We start from the raw sequence: 16,389 nt of genomic DNA, 5'->3' as shown, positions 1-16,389 counted from the left end.
AAAATAAATTACATGAAGAATGACAGTAAAACGCTTTGGAACACCTTAAATGAAATGTTGGGCAAAAAGGCAAACCCGGCTCCATCATTCATTGAATCAGATGGCTCATTCATCATAAACAATTTTTTTAATTGGCAAGATTAGTATACTTAGGTATGATATGCCAGCAACAAATGCTGACACTGCACATCCAAGTAAATCTGACCAAATTATGAAAGACAAGCATTGTACTTTTGAATTCCTTAAAATGAGTGTGGAAGAGGTGAAAAATGGTTGTCTATCAACAATGACATATTCATACATCATTCATACTCTCCCTAAATCACATCCAATATCAAAAACATCAACCTACTCAGATTTACTACACATAACAAACAGACAATTTGCTCACAGGCAAACAGTCAATAGAATAAAGCAAATATTGCTAGAACCTATTTCTTGAATTCTAAATATCAATCATTTGAAAGCTATAATTTTGACCGCCATAATACCTTTGATGTCAGTAACTTTACAATAACTTTCTGTCATGGAAACAAATTATAAAATCATTATGGTGGGAGACAATAACACAGTGTTAAGTACCTCAATGGACCATAAAGAAAATCACTCTACAAACAATCATTGCAGTACCCTTATGGAAATTACAAATTATATGGACACATTAAAAATAGTGGATATTTGGAGACTGAAAAACCCTGACCTAGAGAGATATACATGGAAGATACTTAATCTTGACTACTTTATTGTCTCTTTCACTCTTGCATCAAAGGTTAAAAAAGTTTTAATAGGAGACAGAATGCGATCAGATCTAATTGCCATTCACATGACTTTCCATGTGGATGGGGATATTGGAAATTTGATCAAAGTTTACTGAAGGACAACTTATTTTTAACTAAGACAAAATCATTTATAACTTTCTTTTTCCAGTATAATAGAGGTTCAGCAATTCCCCTTATTGTTTGGGATACCTTTAAATGTACCTTCAGAGGTCATTCAATATTAATCAATAATAAATGCAGTTTCTGGCTAAAGAGGCAGGACTAACAAGGGAAATACATGAACTAATAGTACAGGTAGATGGCAATACAAATGATACTACAGGGATACAAAATAAGTTAGAGGAAAAACAAAAAGAACTAGAGGGACTTATTCAAGAACGTTGTAATGTAATCTATTACAAAAATAAAGCAAACTGGATGGAATATGGAGAAAAATGCACAATATTCTTCCTGAATCTCCAACACAGGAACGTTAACAAAACGAATTTGCAGAAACCCGTTACTGAAGACGGAGTCATCTATGATTTTCCAATGATATTTTAAAAGAGGAAGTGAAATATTTTAAGCGGATGTTCTCTTTTCCATCTCGTCCTCACCTACTTAATAACTTTTTAGGGATAGGGGGCAGCATTTTCACTTTAATGCATATCATCTAAAACTGTTTCAATTATGTCTGTGAGTAAAACAGAACTCATATGGCAGGCAAACTTCCAAACAGCAAGTGAGAATTCTGAAAAGGGTCGATGTGAAAGTCATCACCGATTCAATTCCCTGTAGTTTATGGATCTGTTTGCACTTCATACGCCTTCCACTAGATGTCAACAGTCAGTAGAACGTGGAATGAAGCCTCTAGTGTGATGCGGAGCCGGATGGGAGCTATTTGAGTCACTGGTCTGGCAGATTGCCAGTTCCTGGTCAAGCGCGCTAGTCATGGAATGGCAATGTGTGCCATTACTTATACAGATGTGAAGAAATGCTCCAGTTGGAACGTTATTGGATATATATGATAACATCCTTAAGATTGATTCTCTACTAAGTTTGACCAGTTTATTTGACTTGTAATATAACTTTTTGAAGTTTTCGTCCAACATTTGCCTTCCCCTGCGCCAGTGTTTGGACACATGTACTACACATGCTAGCTAAAGTTGCTAATATGACATGGAAATAGGATTCCTGGCATTGCATTCTGATGAAGATAATCAAAGGTAAGGAAATATTTATGATGTAATTTCGTATTTCTGTTGACTCCAACATGGCGGAGAAATGTTATTTATATTTGAGCGCCGTCTCAGATTATTGCATGGTGTGCTTTTTACTAAAGTAAAAAAAAATCTGACACAGCGGTTACATTAACAACCAGTGTATCTTTAATTATATGTCGAACGTATATGTATATGTATGTAACGGTTTTCTTTATGCGAAAGAGAGTCAGACCAAAATGCGCCGTGACTATTGAGATTCATGTTTAATGAAAACAACTAAACACAAACACTACAAAACCAAGAAATGTAACACGAAAACCGAAACAGCCTATACTGGTGCAAAGTATCACAGAGACAGGAACAAGGACAATCACCCACACCACAATCAAAGAATATGGCTGCCTAAATATGGTTCCCAATCAGAGACAACGTTAAACACCTGCCTCTGATTGAGAACCACTTCAGACAGCCATAGACTAAGCTAGAAAACCCCACTAAGCTACAATCCCAATACCTGTGAAAAGCCCCAAGACAAAAACACACCACATACCAAAACCCATGTCACACCCTGGCCTGACCAAATAAATAAAGAAAACACAAAATACTAAGACCAGGGCGTGACAGAACCCCCCCCAAGGTGCGGACTCCCGGCCGCACACCAAAAACCATAGGGGAGGGTCCGGGTGGGCGTCTGTCCACGGTGGCGGCTCCGGCGGGGGACGTGGACCCCACTCCAACAAAGTCTTAGTCCATTTTCCTTGCGTCCTGAGATAGGCGACCCTCGCCGCCGACCTTGGCCTAGTAACCCTCACCAAGGGCCCCACTGGACAGAGGGGCAGCTCGGGACTGAGGGGCAGCTCGGGACTGAGGTAGCTCGGGACTGAGGGGTAGCTCGGGACTGAGGGGTAGCTCGGGACTGAGGGGTAGCTCAGCACTGAGAGGAAGCTCAGCACTGAGAGGAAGCTCAGGCAGGTAGTTGGCTCTGGCAGATCCTGGCTGGCTGGCAGATCTGAAAGAGTCTGGCTGACTGGCGGATCCTGGCTGACTGGCGGATCTGGAAGATCCTGGCTGACTGGCGGATCTGGAAGAGTCTGGCTGACTGGCAGATCCTGGCAGACTGACGGCTCTGGCTGCTCCATGCTGACTGGCAGCTCTGGCTGCTCCATGCTGACTGGCGGCTCTGGCTGCTCCATGCTGACTGATGGCTCTGGCTGCTCCATGCTGACTGACGGCTCTGGCTGCTCCATGCAGACTGGCAGCTCTGGCGGCTTCTTGCAGACTGGCAGCTCTGGCAGCTTCTTGCAGACTGGCAGCTCTGGCAGCTTCTTGCAGACTGGCAGCTCTGGCTGCTCCATGCAGACTGGCAGCTCTGGCAGTTCCTTGCAGACTGGCAGCTCCTTGCAGACTGGCAGCTCCTTGCAGACTGGCAGCTCTGGCTGCTCCATGCAGACTGGCAGCTCTGGCTGCTCCATGCAGACAGGCAGCTCCATGCAGACTGGCAGCTCTGGCTGCTCCATGCAGACTGGCAGCTCCTTGCAGACTGGCAGCTCTGGCTGCTCCTTGCAGACTGGCAGTTCTGAACAGGCGGGAGACTCCGGCATGGCTGGAGAGGAGGAAGGCTCTGGCAGCGCTGAACAGGCGGGAGACTCCGGCAGCGCTGTAGAGGCGGAAGGCTCTACAGCGCTGTATTGGACTTGTTAATGTGTGACAGTTAAATATTTCAAATATATATTTTTGAATTTTGCACGCTGCCTTTTAACATTTTGATAATCTTGATCCGATGACACTCATATAACATGTTGGTCAAACTAAGTAGAGAATCAATCTTCAGGATGTTATTTTCATATATATCCAATAACGTTCCAACCGGGGCATTCGTTTTTGTCTGCAGAGTCATGGAACGCAGGCGATATCAACAGTAATTTGCGCAAACAGGAACTGGCATTCTGACAGTCCACTGACTCATTCCCCTCCCATCCGGTCATACATCAGACTAGAGGCTTCATTCCACGTTCTACTGACTGTTGACATCTAGTGGAAGGCGTAGGAAGTGCGAACAGATCCATATCTTGTTTGGATTTGGATAGCTGATGACTTGAATTTCGACCAGCCCTAGAATTTCCACTTCCTGTTTGGAAGTTTGCCTGCCCTATGAGTTCTGTAAATCTCACAGACATAATTCAAACACTTTTAGAAACTTCAGCGTATTTTATATCCAATAGTAATAATAGTATGCATATATTAGCATCTAGGACAGAGTTGGATGCAGTTCACTATGGGCACGCAATTCATCCAAAGTGAAAATGCTGCCCCCTATCCCTAACAGTTATCTACTCATATAGAAATGGTAGTCTGTCAGGTACTCAGCAGGAAGGTCTAATTTCTCTATTATTAAAACAAGACCCAGAATGCAAATATAAAGATCCAATCTATCTAAAAAACTGGGGGCCCCTTACACTTTAATGTTGTGATACAAAAATACTACCGAAATGCATCGCACTCAGAATTAAAAAAGTTTTACCTGGTATTGTTCATCCTGATAAGACAGGTTTTTTACATGGACGATATGGGATTCATCCGTCCAACCACGTCTCCGGCTGCATCCAGTTTCTTTTTGTGAAGAAAAAGGATGGTAGTGTCTGTCCCTGCAGAGCTTACCTACCCCTGAATGACCTTACCATCAAGAATCGTTTCTTTCTTCCTCTGATTCCGGCCACACTAGAACAAGTTGGACAGGCTACCATCTACTCCAAACTGGACCTACGTAGTGCTTACAAACGGGTCCATATCCAAAGTGGGGATGAGTGGAAGACTGCGTTCATCAACGCTAGGGGTCACTACAAATACCTTTCATGCTCTACAGTATCACCAATGCTCCCGCAGTCTTCCAGTCCTTCATGAATGGAGTTTTCCAGGACATGATCAACCAGTTCATCATCATGTACATTGACGATATCTAATCTACTCTCACTCCCTTGCAGAACACATACAGCATGTGAAACAGGTCCTCCAACAAGGCTGAGAAAAGTGCATTTCACGTTACTATGGTAACCTTCCTAGGGTTCGTGCTGACACCAGGAGGGGTTAACATGATGAAGGCAAAGTCACAGCCGTGATTAACTGTCCCAAACCTACCACCGTAAAGGAACTAAAATAGGTTCCTAGGGTTCTCCAACTACTACCGCCGGTTCATCCAAAACTGCAGCAGCACAACCGCTCCTCTCTCAGCTCTCACCAGCCAAAATACCCGTACCCTCCAATGGACCGACACCACCCTTACTGCATTTGAGACCTTGCAATGCCAGTTCACCTCTGCACCCATCCTTAGTCATCCAGATCATACCCTTCCTTTTGTTCTGGAGGTGGATGCTTCTGAAGTCGGCGTAGGAGCGGTTCTCTCTCAGCGGGTCAAGAGCTTCTCGCCATGAAGTTGGCTATCGAAGAGTGCCACTGGTTAGAGGGAGCTCATCACCCATTCCTTGTCCTTACCGACAACCTCATTTTGGAGTACTTAAGAAGTGCTAAGAGGCTCAACCCCAGACAGCCTCGCTGGGCACTCTTCTTCACCCGCTTCAACTTCACCGTCACCTATCTACCCGGCAAGAAAAATGTGAAGGCTGATTCTTTTGACTCCCCTTTCTCTAACCCAGCTCCCAAGCCCATGCTGCCTCCGTCTTGCGTCGTGGGACCCATACAGTGGTAAATCCAATCAGCCGTCCAAGAGGCCCTATGCCAAAACCCAGCACCTTCCGACACCCCTGCAGGCAAGGCCTATGTTCCGGCGTCCGTCAGACCCCAACTAATGCATTGGTGCCATACCTCGCTGAGTTCTGGCTTTCCTGGAATCAACTGGACCACGGAGCTACTGACACGCAAGTTCTGGTGGTCATCCCTAACAGCAGACGTCCGAGATTACGTTCTCTCCTGTCCTGTCTGTGCATGGGCAAAGAGCCCTCGCCAACTACCTACCGGCCTTTACCTATTTCACACAGACCATAGTCTCACATTGCCATGGATTTCCTCACGGACCCACCACACTCTTCGGGCTTCAAACCTATTTAAGTTGTAGTGGACCGGTTCTCCCAGATGAGCCGACTCATCCCCCTTCCGCATCTACCTAATGCCATGGAAATGGCTGAGTGCATGTTCCAACAGGTGTTTCATCTGTATGGGATTCCGGAAGAAATTGCTTTGGATCGGGGACCCCAGTTCGATCGGGGACCCCAGTTCATCTCCAGGGTGTGGTGAGCCTTCTGCGACTGACTGGGGATCTCCGTCAGCCTATCCTCCGGATACCATCCCCAAACCAACAGGCAGGTGGAACATCTGCAAATAGGGAGGTACTTTCGCCAACACTGCACCCACCAACCACACGAGTGGAGTCGCTATCTAGCCTGGGCCAAATCTCACAGAACTTCCTGCGGCATTCCTCACTCCATCTCACTCCTTTTCAGTGTGTCCTCAGGTACCACCCCCCCATGTTCCCATGGGAGACCGAGCCCGGAACTGTGCCTGCCGTCAATGAGTGATTTTGACGGAGCGAGCAAGTTTGGGAGACCGCACATCGGCACCTCCATCAAGCTTCCCTCGCCGGTCAGCGAACCGTTTCTGGGAGAGGGAAGCTTGGAGGTGCCAATAGCTGAAATGGTCCACCCACGCAGACAGTGTGGTCTTCAACCTCAAACTTTTACAGATGCACAATTGAGAGCATCCTGTCGGCTGTATCACCGCCTGGTATGGAAAACTGCACCGCCCACACCAGCTCTCCAGAGGGTGGTGCAGTCTGCACAACGCATCACCGGGGGCAAACACCGGGGATGGCCTAAAAGATCATCAAGGACAACAACCACCAGAGACTCTGCCGGTTCTGCCACATCTGTGAAAGTGGAATGTGTTGTTTGTTGATTGAAAAACAAGAAAACGTTAAAAAATATATATAAACATCTCCTTTTTCGATATAACTATAGTAAAAATATCCACATCACCAAAATAATTGATTAAAACACACTGTTTTGCAATGAATGTCTACAGTACCATCAACATCACTCCGTAGAGTAGCACCATGGACAGCTGGCTTCCGTTCTCCTGTGGGTACATTGACTTCAATACAAAATCTAGGAGGCTCATGGTTCTCACCCCCTTCCAGACTTACACAGAAATTATGACAACTTTCGGAGGACTTCCTTCAACCTTTCAGAGCTCTTGCAGCATCAACTGACATGTGGTCCACCCAATCAAAGGATCAGAGAATGAATCTAGTATTGAAGGCATAAGCTACAGCTCGCTAGCACTGCAGTGCATACAATGTGGTGAGTTGTTGTCTCAAAGAGAGAGAAAGACGATAGTTTCACAGTTTTGTACAAATTCATTTCTTCAAAAATGAAGGAGAAGCAAGAGAGCGAGAAACAGAGAGAGTGGTGTGGATAGAGTGATTGACTAAAGAGAGGTGGAGGAGGAGAAGACGAGGGGACCTATGTGCCACAATGAGTGTGAAAGTCTACAGCCAGAGGGAGAGAGCAAAGTAATTAAGTATCTATAATCCCCTCAGTTTGTGAAAGCACCACTTACACAAAAACAAACAGTATACAGGATACACACATGTAACTGGCATGTACTCATAAATGACATGCAGTGGGTCCTCATTTAAAAGTTGCATCATACTGGGAGCATGGGAGTGTTGGAGTGCATGACGTCATAGTATTTTATTGTCAGCCACTGTTGCCATTAATGCTAGTTCAACCACAGAGGTCTATGCAGGCCAGACATTTTGACTGCTCTATCCTATCTGAAAGAGCACATTCCAAGGTTTTTAATTAACCTAGTTTTGCCAAACAACACAACAAATTGTGCAGATTGTGTTCTCTGTTTCAAAATAAAACATTTTCCAAGAATAACTGCAGCTCCATGGGTACTGATAACAATCACCAAATACCCATTTGGGGAAAATATTTTATTATGTTATATTCATGTTGTAAAGGGCTGGGGAATATAAGTGCGTGACGTCTGCTACGGAAATGAACAAGTAAATATATTTGACATGGCGTAGCCACAGCCTCAGCTACTACAGCAGATACATACATCTTAAAACATTCTGTTATTTTGAAATAAGTTGTCTTAATACCATGTTTTTATGACCTTCCCAAACAAAATTTTAATGGATTTCTTTATGATTGTCGATGTGAAATGTATATACCGTATTAGACACACCTACTCATTCAAGGATTTTTCGTTATTTTTTACTGTTTTCTACATTGTAGAATAATAGTGAAGACATCAAAACTATGAAATAACACATATGGACTCATGTAGTAACCAAAAAAGTGTTAAATCTAATCTATATTTTAGATTCCTCAAAGTAGACACCCTTTCCCTTGATGACAGCTTTGCACACTCTTGGCATTCTCTCAACCAGCTTCATGAGGCAGTCACCTACTAGGGCAAGAGCAGGAAACAGAAACGACAGTCCATCATTACTTTAAGACAAGAAGGTCAGACAATCCAGAGAATGTCAAGAACTTTGAACATTTCTTCAAGTGCAGTCGCAAAAACCATCAAGCGCTATGATGAAACTGGCTCTCATGAGGACCGCCACAGGAAAGGAAGACCCAGAGTTACCTCTGTTGCAGATGATACGTTCATTAGTTACCAGCCTCAGATCGTAGCCGAAATAAATGCTTCACAGAGTTCAAGTAACAGACAAATCTCAACATTAAATGGTCAGACTGTGTGAATCAGGCCTTCATGGTCAAATTGATGCAAATAAACCACTACTAAAGGACACCAATAAGGAGAGACTTGCTTTGGCCAAGAAACATTAGACCAGTGGAAATCTGTCCTTTGGTCTGATGAGTCCAAATGTTTGATTTTTGTTTCAACCCGCCGTATCTTTGTGAGACGCAGAGTAGGTGAACGAATCATCTCCGCATGTGCAGTTCCCACCGTGTAGCATGGAGGAAGAGGTGTGATGGTGCTTTGCTGGTGACACTGTCAGTGATTTATTTAGAATTCAAGGCACACTTAACCAGCATGGCTACCACAGCATTGTGCAGCATTACGCCATCCCATCTGGTTTGCGTTTAGCGGTGCTGCATCAGATGACCTCACCTCCACAACCACCAGACCTCAACCCAAATTAGATGTGCCAGACACAACTAAGAATAACCATACTTGTATGCCAGGGCCACATTCAGTGGCCAAATATTGCAGATAGAAATGGCATAAACAGAGATGTGATTCCTTATTCTACATAATATAATTCTGAATGTTCCAAACGTGCCCATGGTACCTATGCATACAGAGATGTGATTCCTTATTCTACATAGTATAGTTCTATCTGAATGTTCCAAACGTGCCCATGGTACCTATGCATGGTGCACTGTGGTGTTATTGTAGCATTTGCAGCATTCAGATTTCCATCAATTTATTCCTTGCACAATCAAGTAATACATCCAAAGTATAATTTACAGACAGGGATTATAATTTAGACTAGACCAGATTTATTAAAAAAACTAGAGATGACATTTTCAGTGGCGACAGTTGTGGTCACATGGAATCGGCACCTCCTGCTGGAGCAAACAGAGAAGGCAATGATGAGACAACTTGATTGTTCAATCGTGACCTGGCAGGCAACACATTTGTACCGACCAGAGACGAGCGTGTAGGTTACACATGTGTAGTAAGGATGTGGACATACCAACAAACTAATGCATATTAGTAACAAGACATGACACCAGTAAATTATTTTTGTTTAATATACAAAAGAGAAGACAAGGATAGCACAAAAAGTGAATATAACAGACAGGTGTGCTACAGATTGAGGTAATTATACAAATCTAATTTTGCGAGAAATGTGTTTCTTTCCGCACGATCACTTAAGTCTTTCTCAGTCATTTGTAAGCTGCATGTCATCTGACAAATCATTCAACAGCTTTACCCTGACCTACATTAAGTCATGACAAAAATAATAGCATAATACGAATACAAAAATCCCAGTGAAAACAAAAACATAGCTTATTCTCTTTCAAACAAAACCAGTTGTATTCAGACCCCTTAACCTTTTCCACATTTTGTTACATTACATCCTTTTTCTAAACTAAATCTATTTAAAATGTTTTCCTCAATCTACTTACAGTAACCCATAATGACTAAGCAAAAACAGGTTTGATAACATTTCTAAACGTATAAAAAAAGACTGTCACAGCAGGCTGTGATTGGGAGTCCCATAGGGAGGTTAGGAACCAACAAGACTATTCCAGAGAGCTGGCCGCATATCCAAACTGAGCAATCGGTGGAGAAGGGCCTTGGTCAGGGAGGTGACCAAGAACCCAATGTTCACTCTGACAGAGCTCTAGAGCTCAACCATCTCTGCAGCATTACACCAATCAGGCCTTTATGGTAGAGTGGCCAGACGGAAGCCACTCCTCAGTAAAAGGCACATGACAGCCCGCTTGGAGTTTGCCAAAAGGCACCAAAATGACTCTCAGACCGTGAGAAACAAGATTCTCTGGTCTGATGAAACCAAGATTAAACTCTTTGGCCTGAATGCCAAGCGTCATGTCTGAAGGTAACCTGGCACCATCCCTACGGTGAAGCATGGTGGTGGCAGCATCATTCTGTGGGGGTGTTTTTCAGTGACAGGGACTGGGAGACTAGTCAGGATCAAGGGAAAGATGAAAGGAGCAAAGCACAGAGATCCTGCTCGAGAGGGCTCAAGACCTCAGATTGGGGAGAAGGTTAACCTTCCAGAAAGGACAACGACCCTAAGCACACAGCCAAGACAACGCATAAGTGGCTTTGGGACAAGTCTCAATGTCCTTGAGCGGCCCAGCCAGAGCCTGAAGTTGAACACCTCTGGAGAGACCTGAAAATAGCTGTGCAGTGACACTCCCCATCCAACCTGACAGAGCTTAAGAGGATCTGCAGAGAAGAATGAGAGAAACTCCCCAAATACAGGTGTGCCACACTTATAGCGTCATACTCAAGATGACTAGATGGCTGCCAAAGGTGCTTCAACAAAGTACTGAGTAAAGGGTCTGAATAATAATGTACATTGGAATATATATATATATTTTTTTAAGATTCCTAAAACCTGTTTTTGCTTTGTCATTATGGGGTATTGTGTGTAGATTGATGAGAAAAAAAACAATCGAATCCATTTTAAAATAAGGATGTAACATAACTAAATATGGAAAAAGTCGAGGGGTCTGAATACTTCCTGAATGCACTGTACCTCAATATCAAAATTATTATAATTAAAACATTTCTGTACTAGTAACCAACAGTTCTGCACCAGAATCGTAGGGATCTCCTCAGAAGGCTTGGGTGAAGGGCATGGGATTGGTGGTGGGCCTGGCCCAAATGGCACTCTATTCTCTATATAGTGCACTAATTTTGACCAGGTTCTAGTCAAAAACTAGTGCACTATATTAGGGAATAGGGTGCCAATTGGGACAAGCACTGTATTCTCTCTCAGAAATGTCATGGCCACAATGTGGATAAGTGAAGTACATGAAAACAAATTACATTCAAGAAACATAAGTAGGTATAGTGAAATGGAAAACTGGCCATGGACTAAAGCAGCGGTTCTCAAGCTAGGGGTTGTGACCCCGTAGGGGTCGCCTGATATGAAAATGGGGTCGCAGGAGAATTTCCAAAATCCTGTTATAATATTGTCTTTGTCTCTCAAAATCATTGTAATGTGGGTCACCTTAAAAATCGAGATGAAAATGATTAAAATCTAAAAATGTGAAATTCAACCAGAGAGCGCCCTTAGATCATTGGAAAAGGCCACACTTGACCATTGCACTTAAAATTATTCCACGGTGAATGGCTAATCCCAGTATGCTATGAAACCATACACTATTTCAGAGACTTTGATACTACTGGCCACAATTGATATGGTGAAAACAATGTGGTGAGGCAAAGGCACATAAACTCACATCAACACCTTTGTCAGATAACTCCCCACCTTATGCTCTCCAATTGGATGCTAGCTGTGAGGGCCTAGATGCATTGACTTTTGTTCACGACATGTCGGGGGATGCTATTCTCAACGACACATTGTTCTGTCTCACGATTCACGAGCATGAAACGGCACAGGGGATGTTTAGTGTGCCCCGTGGCTATATTAACAAAAACAGATTCCATGGGATTGAATGGTGGGCTTTTGCACAGTTGGGGATCCATCTATCACGGGACGGCAGGTAAGCCTGTGCACTCTAGTTATGAATATGTCTCCACCTGCCATATGGACGCATTGTATGACACACCCACTGAGCCATAATGGATACACCAAGAGCAACTGGCGGCAAAAGAGCTGTGCACAGTACTTGGAGATATGCAGCAGGTAACTTAGATTGTAAACTATATCACGTAAGCCTATTCACAAAACTATGTGGACATATGGGATCATAGCATGACAATGTTCCATTTCACACGAGGCTTGGTGGTTATTGAGGGGTAGTGTTGGAATGATTTTTAGAATTGAGAGGGGAACGGTTGTCATTCGCAATGGATGTAAAAACAAACTTTGTTGACTATCTGTGTAATGAAAAGAAGATGTGTCTCCTTGCCTATGTAACAGACATATTTGGGGAACTGAACGCAAGCATGCAGGGGAAATAGAAAAATATTATACAGATGGAAATCCATTTGACTGTGATCCTGGCGCAGTTGACATGCCGGTTAGTGAAATGACACAGCTGATTCACGGGTCACTATGGAGGAGTTTTGGGACCTAACTCAAAGGGAAAACTGTGCCATCTCCCTCCGGGTATTAAAACTAATGGTACACTGATTCAGTGCTCTCGTCTGCATTAAAAACAAATATCGATCCAGGTTGAATGTGACAGGAGAGATGAGATGCGCACTGTCGACCACGTCCCCTGACTTTGAGTAGCTCTGCATCAAGCACACCCCTCTCATTAGTGGTGGTGAGATGAGATCCATTTTGTCAGACTAATTTGCAATTGACTGTCATGGCCCCACATTAAAAGTATATGAGGGTGGGTTGAGAATACAATCAGAAATACTGAAGGAATGTTTTTCAATTGACCGCCATAGTAAATTTCACATGGTTGGGAGAATTTTCACATATCAAAATGGGGTCATGGCCAAAAATGTTTGGGAACCCCTGGATTAAAGGTTGGGATGCAGGCTAAAGGGAGCTGTGCGTGGTTAGCGTTGAGTTTTGAAAATGGATGTGTCCCATATCTCTTTGTTCCTGAAGTGTGCATTTGTTCACTATTCTCCAAATATTTAATAGCGCTGGATTGGTGTAGGCATGGGCAAAACCACATGTTTCTTATACCAGTCATTTCCTTTCAAAATCACGAAGGGACGTGAACATGTGCACACTTCGGGAGAAAGGAGATATTGGGACACACCCATAATGTCTGTGCAGACAAGGCAAGCCTGGAAAATTCACATGGCTCACTCCTTCTTCGGCTTGGTCCTCTCACTACTACCGCCACTGTTCCACATTGTCCATGTAGTCCTCCATGGTGCTGTTCTCCTCCAGACCCCACCACTCTGGCAGCTGCACCTCAGCCTCAACCGCCTCTCCACCTTCCCTCTCCTGCTTCATCTCTGGGGAGGGTGGTCGTAGGTGGGTGGTGATCGCCTCCCCGGCCTGGGTCTCTGTCCACTGGGGTTTGTTGCTGGGCCACATCGCCACCGGCCATCCTATCCCCAGCCTAGTTGACCCCAGCCTCCCTCGAAGCCTCCTCCTCTCCTGCTGCCTCTTCTCCCTGGCCTGCCTCCTCTCCTGCTGACGGGCCACCTGGAAGCGCTGGAGGAACAGGTCGCGTGCGTACTCATACAGCTCCACGTCCCATTGGTTCAGCTGGCGGATCCGTTGTTGCGTCTCAGGGGCGACCTCTACACTGCTCGCCCGCGTCCCGTTGAGCTGGGTGAAGGGGGCGATGAACGCCAGGCGGAAGGTCTTCTCAAACAGATACTGGGTTTTCCTCTGGTACTCTGTCAGGCCAAAGAAGGCCATACCCCGCAGGTTCCGCTTGGCGCTCTCTAATAACACTGCCCAGCGCTCGTCCTCACTCATGGCCGAGTCGTTGTAACAGCCCACTAGGCTGAGATCTGCCAGCATGCGGACCTGCCGGTTGTTGGCCAGGTTGTAGGGGCAGTCCATGAAATCCTTCAGAGAGCAGCCTGACCAGTCATCCCCGGGGTAGCAGCTGGGCAGCTCGGCCAGCGTGGGGGAGCGACCGTCACACACGTGCAGGGAGGCCTTCCAGGTGGCACCACGCTGCACGTGCCGCCACTCGCTCAGATAGCGCCACACCGGGTCACGCAGGATGGTGATGTAGTAGTAGTTCCGGCTGAGAGAGAAGAGACCTTGGTCAGTTCATTTGTCTTTATATTTGGGGTTTTGTATTCAGAACCTCTGAAATTACACCTAACTAATAATAACCAACAAAATGGCCTCAATGAGTTTACATCACAAATGGCATGCTATCTCCTATAAAGTGCACTACTTTTGACCAGGGCCTCTGATCAAAACCACTGGACTATATAGCGGAATATAAGGGGGTAATTTGGGACACAACCTCTGTATGCACCCATCTTCCAAGTTCCCAACCATCTCACAGTCTCTCTGCAGATCACCCAAACCACACACCCAATCATGCCTTCAAAGTGTGAGTTCATGCAGAGTGCCAACAATATTTAATTCTTACTCCTTCCAAAAACACACATTTTCCCAACAATTTGGCTCACAACACATTTTACACTGACTCGGACATGAGAGAAGCTACACAAACACTACCAGACAAAATCAGGATTACCACTCAAAGATCACACATAATTAAATATGAGCTGTGGATTCAATATTGGGAGAAGATGCTGAACAAATTCAAAATGTTCGTCTACAATTCATGTCAAATCCATTCCTCGTTATACTCTTGAGAGACACTCACCTGGGAACTGTAGGCTTCTTCGGTGGCTCACGCATGTTCATGAGGGACGGCACGCAGTTGGTCAGCTCTGTCCAGTCCGCGTGAAGACCGCAGCTCCATCCGGTCGAGAACCGGGAGAAAAGCCACGTTTCCCTTTTACCTGGCCGGTAACAGGTACATTTCTTTTGGCCAGCATGACACTCACAAGGCCTCTCGAGTTTAATATTACGCACTAAATGTCGACCAAAGGTTGTGCCCCCTGTCTTCTGGATGTGAAGAAAAACAATAACATCGTCTCCCTTGATATTGAAGTCAACGAGGCGACTGAGGTCGGAAGTTGTGAAATTGAAGCGGGGAACGAACCGGGCTATTGCACCGTCCTCAGCGACGTACGGGTCCTTTCCACTGAGGCCAATGTTGTTTACCTCACCCCGGGACCCGATGGAATTGCCGCCCGACCTGGAGGACAATGATCCTATGTGCAACAGCTGGCAATCGGAGCTAGGACAAACGTACTGAAGCACAATAACGCCAAAGAGCAACACCATCACCAGGGCAATATAGAGCCGGTGTTGGTAGGTGGACTTTTCATCCATCTTCCCGAGAGAAACCAAACCGCATTACTCAAACAGTTTGCCCCTCTGCTGGGCCCTTCCTCGGCTGGGGAAAACACTGGTTCTATATTGCTTTCACTTCGTTTACTAAACAAAAACAATGGCCACCTATGGCTGGCTAGCCACACTTGCTAACGTAAGTTACATTCGCATACAGAGAGCGCTTTGATGTTTCACGAAATAATTGTGGCACAGGAGTGATACCATTTACTTCTCACAGAAATCTGCTTGTAGATTAAGGATTTTGTGTTTCCACCTACAATAGTTCGGCGTTTAGAGTTCCCTTCCATTATCACGTTCCCTGTGATCCTCAACCTATCCTCCCACAATCCCCTGCGTTGGCTAGGGAAATACGTCACTGGGTGGAGGCCCTCTGATGTGAGCCAATTCATGAAGATGGATATATAGGCCCCCCGGTACATAAAGCTATCACGTCACACATTTTGCACCGCCGAAATAGCTCAGTTGGGAGAGCGTTAGACTGAAGATCTAAAGGTCCCTGGTTCGATCCCGGGTTTCGGCAAGTTGTAAAAAATTTTTGGGGTCACATACACATGTTATTGCGGGTGGCGCGAAGCGATTGTGTTTCTTGCTCCAACAATGCAGTAATATCTAACGCTACACAACCTAAAAGTAAAATAACGGAATAAAGTGGGCTCCCGAGTGACGCAGCAGTCTCAGGCACTGCATCTCAGTGCTAGCGACCTCGGTATGATTCCAGACTATCACAACTGGCTGTGATTGGGAGACGCACAGATGACTCAGCATTGTCCCGGTTAGGGTTTGGCCGGTGTAGGTCTTCTTTGAAAATTTGAATTTGTTCTTAACCGACTTGCCTAGCTAAATAATATATACATATTAGGATGAGCAATGTCAGAGTGGC

General features: G+C 44.9%; 1 protein-coding gene and 1 non-coding gene across 2 annotated transcripts; one reads left to right on the top strand and one right to left on the bottom strand.

Annotated features, from left to right (window-relative positions):
• Window positions 1–9,714: 9,714 nt before the first annotated feature.
• On the bottom strand, window positions 9,715–15,838 carry LOC135519928 (heparan-sulfate 6-O-sulfotransferase 2-like). The gene is made up of 2 exons (XM_064945149.1): window positions 14,914–15,838; window positions 9,715–14,316 (listed from the first exon to the last, which is right to left on the bottom strand). The coding sequence occupies exons 1-2, from the start codon at window positions 15,486–15,488 to the stop codon at window positions 13,443–13,445; spliced, it is 1,449 nt and encodes a 482-aa protein (XP_064801221.1). The 5' UTR covers window positions 15,489–15,838; the 3' UTR covers window positions 9,715–13,442.
• Window positions 15,839–15,956: 118 nt separating this feature from the next.
• Window positions 15,957–16,029, top strand: trnaf-gaa (transfer RNA phenylalanine (anticodon GAA)). The gene has a single exon. It is a non-coding gene; the product is annotated as a tRNA-Phe (tRNA).
• The last annotated feature ends 360 nt before the right edge of the window (window positions 16,030–16,389 follow it).

The sequence above is a fragment of the Oncorhynchus masou genome, chromosome 29, assembly GCF_036934945.1.
Source record: "Oncorhynchus masou masou isolate Uvic2021 chromosome 29, UVic_Omas_1.1, whole genome shotgun sequence".
NCBI lineage: Eukaryota > Metazoa > Chordata > Actinopteri > Salmoniformes > Salmonidae > Oncorhynchus > Oncorhynchus masou.
The sequence above is the reverse complement of the archived record's forward strand: the minus strand, read 5'-3'. Positions and strand labels throughout refer to the sequence as shown.